Source organism: Natator depressus, chromosome 9 (assembly GCF_965152275.1).
Source record: "Natator depressus isolate rNatDep1 chromosome 9, rNatDep2.hap1, whole genome shotgun sequence".
In the NCBI taxonomy this organism is placed as follows: domain Eukaryota; kingdom Metazoa; phylum Chordata; order Testudines; family Cheloniidae; genus Natator; species Natator depressus.
This window is the reverse complement of record NC_134242.1, coordinates 60,882,218-60,892,164: the sequence shown is the minus strand read 5'-3', so window position 1 is coordinate 60,892,164 and position 9,947 is coordinate 60,882,218. Positions and strand designations below refer to the sequence as shown.

The following is a 9,947-nucleotide window of genomic DNA, read 5'->3' as shown; positions in this document are numbered from 1 at the left end:
AGAAAGCCTGCTGTGTGGAGACTGAGCTTAGAGACGGAGGACATTTAACAATGGAAAGGGAACACTGCCTGTGCGGCAAAAAAAATTAAAAAGTACATCCCTGGTGTCCCTGCACTGACTGGAGTGGATTTAAACGAGGGGTGCATTTGGCTGAGTGCATGGCTCTGTTACATGCCATTATACGTATAAAAATCTCTGTGCATTAGTCTGCAACACAATTGATAATCAATTGAGAAAGGAAAGATGAGCACGGGTAACCAACAAACAGCTCCAGCTAGCTGGGAATTCCCCCTGTGGCAATGCACAAGGACAGCTAACAAGGAGCTGCTGATTGCACAACATTTATGTACACATCAAAGCCTGCTTTGGAGAAATAGAAAACTTCCTACCAGTAAAGGGCTCTGTCCAGCCCATACAGCCCCACCTTGTCCTGGGGCGGGATCTCCTGCTATAAAAGGCTCAGGGCAGTGAACAGAGAGACACAGCAACTCCAGCCTCCCAGAGAATCCACCTACTCTGAGTTTGAACATGTCCAAGAAGGTAGCCATTGTTCTGTCCGGCTGCGGGGTGTATGACGGCAGTGAAATCCATGAGTCTTCTGCCGTGCTGGTGCATCTCAGCAGAGAGGGGGCACAGGTAAGAAGCACTCTGGCTCTGGGGCCCAGGTCTATCTTGGCTATATATCCTTTTGCCCTGGGCTGCTCTTTACCATATCCTCCACTGCAGGAATTATTTTTGGAATCGTTGGAGCAGTAACTCATAGTTTCCTTAGGTGTTATTTCCAGCTGCTGCTGAGATAATCAAATTGCCCTAGTGATCAGGTGGTAGGTGCAGTACAAAAATCTAGATAAGAGACTATCTATCAAGATTTGTGTACTTGTACCCAGATTTGTGTACTTGTACTTGTATTCGTGTACCCAGAAACTTGATCACTACGGGAATGTGATTAGAAAACCTCTAGGTAGTCTCTTATTTCTATATCTTTCTTCTTCTATCCAGAGCTCACCACTTTAGCACCCAGAACTCTTGCAGTAGAATTTGGACTGACTGGACTCGATTGTATACATGAAAATCTAAATCTCTTTAAGCAATTTCCCTAATATGTCCTCCTCTGCTATGCTGCAGTTCTAGTGCTCTTTTCGGCTTAGACATTTGCTCACTTCTGCAGTTCTCTCTCTGTTTCTTTTAAGTGACCAGCTGCCACACCTGCTTTTTAAATTCCTTTTTGAAGCAGAAAATAAAAACAGAAGCCACTGAAAGGGCTCTTGCCAGTTAATCTGAAACAGAAAATCATAGCAGGCAGCAAGAAGCTGGTAATACAGAATTAGTAACTGTAGCCAAATTGTCTGAGTGCAAGAACACTGCCTGAGATCACCCTTTGCTCCCAGCGGGGGACAAATCTGGGCCCAATCCTCAGCTTCTATAACTGATTGTTGCTCCATTAAAGTCAATGGAACAATGCTCTTTTACATCAGCTAAGGATCTAACAAAGGTTTCAAGGTTCACGTTCTCAATTCCTGTTTACAAAAAAAAGGTGTCTGTCTCCCTCTTTCTTAAACTGTATTTTCTCCTCTTGTTTTTTTCCTCCTGTATTTTTCACTTTCCCTCTTACACAAAACTGAAAGACTATTCAGAGTGCTGCCGGTCCCTTCTTCATCCCTTAACCTAAGGAGCCCTCTGATGGAGGAAACTGGTATAACTTTTCCTCCACAAAGGTTAGGACTATTTTTCCCTTTACTGGTAGGGAGCTAGTGTACTGTAATGAACTTTTACCCAGGGTGATACAGGGGAACTGAAGCTCCAGCTCTCTTTTGACCCTCCCTTAGAAAGAAGAAAACCTTTCTAACTGAAAAAAAATCCAGCATCTAACAAATTGTAACAATCTTGCTGGAAGAAGATTCCAGCCTCTGTTGTTCTTGGTTTTTGGGGAGAAGTGCATTGCTGCCCAGTCTTTTTCCCTCCCAGCCTAAGCAGTGTGGCCACATTCTGCTCTGTTACCCTAGTGAAAATCTGGAGTAACCCCTTTAAGTTGTGTGAAACTATTCCAGATATGTAGAGGTATAGCTCCACTGAAGTCAATGGGTCTGATTTTTCAACGGTATTACATCAGTTTTGGACTAGGGTAATTTCAGCAGTTATACTGGATTTGCATTGGTGTAACTGAGAGCAGAATTTGGTCACTATTTTAGTTGTGTCGTGTGGGAGCTTTTATGGGAGTAGTGAAACAATGAGCCCATTTAGCATTGGCCATTTCCAGACTCCAGTCTTACCTAGGACAGCCTCAGGTGATACTTGTTTGCAGTGTTGTTGTAACTTGTAGCCATGTGTGTCCCAGGCTAGTAGAGGGACAAGGTGGGTGAGGTAATCTCTTTTATTGGACCAACTTCTGAAGAAGAGCTCTGTGTAAGTGTGTCTCTTTCACCAGCAGAGTTGGTCCAATGAAAGAGATTACCTCATCCACCTGGTCTCTTGGGTGATGCTTATTTCAAAGGAATGAACAGGCTGAGGGCAGTCCTATCTCTTTGTCTGACACTAGCTCAGATTAGCGCTGAGAGAATAACAGCTTTTGGTTCACTGGCAATTTCAAAAAGCCCCCCAAAAATATTATTTTGGGTAAGAACAAGAAATATTTTTTAGGGCTGTCAAGTGATTGAAAAATTAATCACAACTAATTGTGTGATTAAAAAAATTGATCATGCTGTTAAACAATAATAGAATACCATTTATTTAAATACTTTTTTATTTTTTTACATTTTCAAATATATTGATTTCAATTACAACACAGAATACAAAGTGTACAGTGCTCACTTTATATTTATTTTTATTACAAATATTTACACTGTAAAAAACAAAAGCAATAGTATTTTTCAATTCACCGAATACAAGTATTCTAGTGCAATCTCTTTAACATCATGAAAGTTGAACTTACAAATGTAGAATTATGTACAAAAAATAACTGTATTCAAAAATAAAACAATGTAAAACTTTACAGCCTACAAGTCCACTCAGTCCTACTTCAGCTAATCGCTCAGACAAACAAGTTTGTTTACATTTGCAGGAGGTAATGCTGCCGGCTTCTTGTTCACAATGTCACCTGAAAGTGAGAACAGGTGTTCTCATGGCACTGTTGTTGCCGGCATCACAAGATATTTACGTGCCAGATGCACTAAAGATTCATATGTCCCTTCATGCTTCAACCACCATTCTAGAGAACATGCGTCCATGCTGATGACAGTTCTGCTCAGTAACGATCCAAAGCAGAGTCAGATGCCACAAGCAGAAGGTTGATTTTTTTTGGTGGTTCAGGTTCTGTAGTTTCTGCATCTGAGTGTTGTTTTTTTAAGACTTCTGAAAGCATGCTCCACACCTTGTTCCTCTCAGAATTTGGACGGCACTTCAGATTCTTAAACCTTGGGTCGAGTGCTGTAGTTATTTTTAGAAATCTCACATTGGTACCTTCTTTGTGTACTTCTGCTGTGAAAGTGTTCTTAAAACGAACATGTGCTGAGTCATCATCCGAGGCCGCTGTAACATGGCAGAATGCGGGTAAAACAGAGCAGGAGACATACAATTCTCCCTCAAGGAGCTCAGTCACAAATTTAATTAATGAGTGTTTTTTTAAACACGCATCATCAGCATGGAAGCATGTCCTCTGGCATGGTGGCCGAAGCATGAAGGGGCATACGAATGTTTAGCATGTCTGGCACGTAAATACCTTGCAACACTAGCTACAAAAGTGCCATGCGAATGCCTGTTCTCAATTTCAGGTGACATTGTAAATAAGAAGCAGGCAGCATTATCTCCCGTAAATGTAAACAAACTTGTTTGTCTTAGCAATTGGCTGAACAAGAAGTAGGACTGAGTGGACTTGTAGGCTCTAAAGTTTTACATTGTTTTGTTTTTGAGTGCAGTTATGTAACAAAACAAATCTACATTTGTAAGTTACACTTTCACGATAGATTGCACTACAATACCTGTATGAGGTTAATTGAAAAATACTATTTCTTTTATCATTTTTACAGGGCAAATATTTGTAATCAAAATTAATAATATAAAGTGAGCACTATACACTTTGTATTCTGTGCTGTAATAGAAATCAATATATTTGAAAATGTAGAAAAACATCCAAAAATATTTAATAAATTTCTATTGGTATTCTACTGTTTAACAGTGCGATTGATTGTGATTAACTTTTTTGAGTTAATTGCGTGAGTTAACTGCGATTAATCGACAGCCCTAATTTTTTTTTAATTGTTGGCAAATCAAAAAGTTGAAATTTTCATTTCAGGTCAAACAAGATGATGTTTTTTGACAAAACTGAAATGTTTTGTTTCAGCTTCAAATATTTTAAAGCATTTTTAAATTATTTAAAAAATAAAATGAAAGGAAATTTTGAAATTAAAAGTCATTTCAAACCAGAAACTTGAAATGTTATATTTTGAAAACACTGAAACAATTTGACAGTCAACATGAATTCACACAATGTTTCAAGGTCACCAAATCTGCATTTTCACTGAAAAAAATGTCCACCCAATGCCCAAGAAGTTAAAAAGAAATCTTATTGTGATAATACACTATCATATCAATAGCCTGGTCACTGGTCGGCATTTGAGCTCAGAGGGTTGCTCAGATCTATTGGCATATTGCTGTTGTGGTTCATTGTCAAATTCCCTCTTACTCAGCAACCAAACCACCCTCATTCACTACACAAAGTCTGATACTGCTTTTAGGAACCATACCCAGCTGTTAGTCTTAAGATAACAGACCTTTCCATCTCTTCTGTCCCAGGGGGAGTTCTATGCTCCAGATGTAGAGCAGATGCATGTGGTGGACCACGTGAAAGGGCAGCCAACTCAAGAGAAACGCAACGTGCTGGTCGAGAGTGCCAGAATCGCCAGAGGCAACATCAAGGACCTAGCCAAGCTGAACGTCAAGGAACTGGATGCCCTGATCATACCAGGTAGGGCTGATTGTGGACTCCCAGCATGGGTAAGCAGACAAGCACTAGCTCTGCTCATCCTGGTGGATTAAAAATAGCAGTGTGGCCATGGCAGCACAGGCTAGTTGCATGGGTCTGTACCCAGAGGGTTGGGCAGGATTGTACTCGAGTGGCTAGAATGAACCACCGAGACCACACGCTATTTTTAGCATACTAGCTCAAGCAGAGCTAGAGTGCGTCTGCCTACCTATGCTGAGAAACACCCTTTCAGCTGATGCGTAGACATCCCCTTAAAGATCCCATGGAAGGGAGCAGCTCTCCATTGGCATAACCTGGAGAGGCCCCACCATGAGTCACCAGGAAGAGGAGTTTTTTTGTTGGTGGTGGTTTTTGGAGGGTGGGAGAAAAAGGATTTGTTGCCCTAAAGAAAAGCAGCAGCACACTAGGAGAGCTGCACTAATAGACTGCTTGGCATAGAAGTGATTTGATGTGACTTCTGTTTTAACTGGATGTAGAAGTGAAGGTGCTTATTAGGGAGAAGAGGAGGAAATAATTATACCCAGTTCTCATCTAGAGTTTTTCACTGGTAGATCTCAAGTGCTTTACAGAGAGCATCAGTATCATTATCCCCATTTTACAGATGGGGAAACTGAGGCACAGAGAGGTGAAGGGACTCGCTCTAAGTCACCCAACAGACCAATGGCAGAGCCAGAACTACAGCCCAGCCCTCCTGAGTCTCACTTCATAAGAACATAACATAATGGCCATACTGGGTCAGACCAAATGTCCATCCAGCCCAGTATCCTGTCTACCGACAGTGGCCAATGCCAGCTGCACCAGAGGGAGTGAACCTAACATGTAATGATCAAGTGATCTCTCTCCTGCCATCCGTCTCCACCCTCTGACAAACAGAGGCTAGGGACACCGTTCCTTACCCATCCTGGCTAATAGCCATTCATGGACTTAACCTCCATGAATTTATAGTTCTCTTTTAAACCCTGTTATAGTCCTAGCCTTCACAACCTCCTCAGGCAAGGAGTTCCACAGGTTGACTGTTCACTGAGTGAAGAAGAACTTCCTTTTATTTGTTTTAAACCTGTTGCCCATTAATTTAATTTGGTGGCCCCTAGTTCTTATATTATGGGAACAAGTAAATAACTTTTCCTTATTCACTTTCTCCACACCACTCGTGATTTTAGATACCTCTATCATATCCCCTCTTAGTCTCCTCTTTTCCAAGCTGAAAAGTCCTAGCCTCTTTAATCTCTCCTCATATGGGACCAGTTCCAAACCCCTAATCATTTTAGTTGCTCTTTTCTGAACCTTTTCTAATGCCAGTATATCTTTTTTGAGATGAGGGGACCACATCTGTACACAGTATTCAAGATGTGGAGGTACCATGGATTTATATAAGGTCAATGAGATATTCTCTGTCTTATTCTCTATCCCTTTTTTAATGATTCCTAACATCCCGTTTGATTTTTTGACTGTCTGCCGCTGCACACTGCGTGGACGTCTTCAGAGAATCCACGATGACTCCAAGATCTTTCTCCTGATTAGTTGTAGCTAAATTAGCCCCCATCATATTGTAATAATGGGGTTATTTTTTCCAATGTGCATTACTTTACATTTATCCACATTAAATTTCATTTGCCATTTTGTTGCTCAATCACTTAGTTTTGTGAGATCTTTTTGAAGTTCTTCACAGTCTGCTTTGGTCTTGACTATCTTGAGCAGTTTAGTATCATCTGCAAACTTTGTCACCTCACTGTTTACCCCTTTCTCCAGATCATTTATGAATAGGATTGCTCCTAGGACTGGCTCTTGGGGAACACCACTAGTTACCCCTCTCCATTCTGAAAATTTACCATTTATTCCTACCCTTTGTTCCCTGTCTTTTAACCAGTTCTCCATCCATGAAGGGATCATCCCTCTTGTCCCATGACAACTTAATTTATGTAAGAGTCTTTGGTGGGGGACCTTGTCAAAGGCTTTCTGGAAATCTAAGTACGCTATTTCCACTGGATCCCCCTTGTCCACATGTTTGCTGACCCCCTCAGTGCTCTAGTCAGTGGGCCACACTACTTCCGGTCCACCACAGTACCTGCCATGCTTCTCTTTCCTTGACTTTCGTAGACAATATCATCAAGATGTACCTGGTACAGCCATTAGCACAGACAGGAGAATCACAGAGGGGTAATGGAAGAGCAAATGACGAAAAGCTCAATCACTCCTGAACCTGTTGTAACTAATGGAAGTGTGGCTGTTGACTTCAATGAGCACAGGATCAGACCTTAGATGAGGATTTAATTAGGAGAACTATTTTGGCAACATGTTGCACCATAACTTTAGAAAAATAAGAGAATGGGTTGGTGAATAAAGCACTAATACATCTCCAGATGAACTCTGTTTAGAGACCACGAGGATTCTTTGCAGTTTCTATTGGCCAGTAATTGGCAGGTAAGGCTTACAGCCTTGTTTGTACTAGTTTGCCAGTATAACTACACCAGTCGAGCTATATCAGCAAACCCATGTAGCAGCGATGCAGTTTATACTGGCAAAAGAGTTCTGGTGCCAGTACAGCTTATACCAGTTGCCTGAATTAAATAAGCGATACTGAATAAGGTACTCGTCAGCTGGTGGAACTGTCTCTGCTTTTCTTTTCTTTTTTTTTGCCGGCATTGTTATATCTGTCAGGAGTGTGATTTTTTTTTCCAATACTCCTAACTGACTTAGCTATGCCAGGCCTAAGAGGGAGCTGCAGGTATTCAGAGGATGTGGTGGCTTGCTGAGGTTTTACTGAAATATGTTTGGACCATGGATAAATGCCACACTGCACCAAGTGCACTTAAGCATTTTAGTGAAATAGCTGAGTTGGCAAAAAAAAAATCCTACATTCAAACAATCACCTATTTTTAACCTGTTTCCCTATTCTGAGGTGGTTTTGGAGTGGCTAAGAATCTCAGTACTTGGGCAACACAGGGGAAGAACTGCACGGTCTCTAAAGTTGTGGAGGACACTTTGAAGGCATTCCATGCTGCCAAGAAACCCATTGGCATGTGCTGCATCTCCCCAGTCCTGGCAGCCAAAATCTTCCCAGGATGCGAGCTGACAGTCGGACAGGACAAAGAATGTGAGAAGTAAGTGTCGCAGAGCCCTAGTGCAAAATCTGGTCCTGAAGGATCAACGCAGCACATCAGTCCACCTCTCTCACAACCCAAGGGTAGGAAAGACACCAGGCTATTGATTCACAATGCTCATTGTGTCATTTATGGTACATACTGCCACAATACCTCTTCTCCTCTGCTAACCAGGTTGAGAACATCGCAGTAAAGGGCCTCAAAGCTGGGGCTGAATTATCCCAGTGGCAGGAAATCTATTGTGCTATCTGCTGTCTGAGGGAAAGTTAACTTGTTTGAGAAGAGTTGGTCAATAACCCAGTACAGGTACATGGCGGGAGGGGGCTTCCTGTAGCTTTACCGAGGGACGCTAAAGTCTTAATGTTTAAATTTACTGAGACTTTTTGATTACTTTAGTGAGGGAGAGGGAGCATATAAAGTTTGCTTAATTCCTCGACTTCTGAGGAATTTCTCTGCCACAGTACACACTGTCTTTCACACAGTGGTCTCTTACCTGAGGGGTATTTATTTAGCAATGGCAGACTCCTAGCTACTGCTGTGGGGCACCTAATGAGAAAGGATCCTTTCCATCTAAGGCCTTGGCAGCATCTCTCTGTGTCAGGATCACCTACACACACCTGGTTTTTTCTCACTTCTTCCTTTAGGTGGCCCTATGCAAAGACTGCAGAGGCCATGAAGGAACTTGGCTGCAAACACGTGAACAAACATGTAGGTGAGATTCATGTGGATGTGAAGAACAAGCTGGTGACAACCAGTGCCTTCATGTGCAACGCCCCAGTCCATGAGGTCTATGATGGTATTGGAAAGATGATCAAAGAAGTGCTGAAACTTGCCTGAACACCTGAATACAGAACATGTTGGAAAATTATGGGAATCCAAGTCTTCTGAAATAAACTTCAGATACATATCGATGGAGAGCAGCCACTGAGAGTGGGCCACTGCTCTCCTTCTCCCTACACCCTTGTGCCACAAAGCTTATTTCTAATATCTCTAGGCCCTTTCCCATTGGACCACTGCTAGCTACCAAGGAGGGAGAAATCTAGACCAGGGGTTCTCACAACAAAATTTTTGGTGGCCTCAGAGTGCGGCCACCAACTCTCACTGGTGGCTGCACGGACACTTTTTTCATAAAATACTTAATTAACTTTAGGAAAAACAATTAAATATGCACAGATCCACATCCAAATCATTATAATGTGTATTTGTAGGGTTTTTTGGCAGACTCAATAACAAAAATAATGAGCTGTAGCTCACAAAAGCTCATGCTCAAATAAATTGGTTAGTCTCTAAGGTGCCACAAGTACTCCTTTTCTTTTTGCGAATACAGACTAACACGGCTGTTACTCTGAAACCTGTCAAAAAATAATGCTGTCTCCCCCTTTAACCCCTCCCCCCCACCCTCCATCCACGGTTTAGTGTGTCCTGGGGCTTGCTGTGAAAAGTGATATTCGTATATTTGTTAATATCACAGCATACTTAGTAGCTACCTGGGAGGCTATGAAAAGTGATATTAACGAACATACAAGTATCACTTTTCACAGATAGCTAGTAAGTCTGCTGGGAGAAGTGATACTTCCATGTTTGTTAATATCACTTTTCTCAGAAAGCCCCAGGACCCATTAAGCCCTGGATGGGGAGGCAATGGTGGGATGGATGCGGGGCCGGGGGAGGCAGCAGGGGCCTGGGGCGATGGGGGTGGGTGATGAGCCCCACTGTTGCGTGGCCAGAGCCAGGGCCTGGTGTCTGCTGCCATGCAGCCAGGGCTGGGGCTCAGTGCCCGTGGCCAGAACCCAGAGCTGTGGACAGGAACTGCATGGCTGGAACCAGGGATCGGAGCCCGCTGCCATGCAGTCAGAACTGTCATTCAG

At 42.5% G+C, this 9,947-nt stretch overlaps 1 protein-coding gene across 1 annotated transcript; it reads left to right on the top strand.

Moving 5' to 3' along the window:
- Positions 1 to 482: 482 nt before the first annotated feature.
- LOC141993526 (glutamine amidotransferase-like class 1 domain-containing protein 3, mitochondrial) lies at positions 483 to 9,429 on the top strand. Its single transcript, XM_074963072.1, has 4 exons — positions 483 to 636; positions 4,789 to 4,960; positions 7,878 to 8,079; positions 8,724 to 9,429. The coding sequence occupies exons 1-4, from the start codon at positions 529 to 531 to the stop codon at positions 8,914 to 8,916; spliced, it is 675 nt and encodes a 224-aa protein (XP_074819173.1). The 5' UTR covers positions 483 to 528; the 3' UTR covers positions 8,917 to 9,429.
- The last annotated feature ends 518 nt before the right edge of the window (positions 9,430 to 9,947 follow it).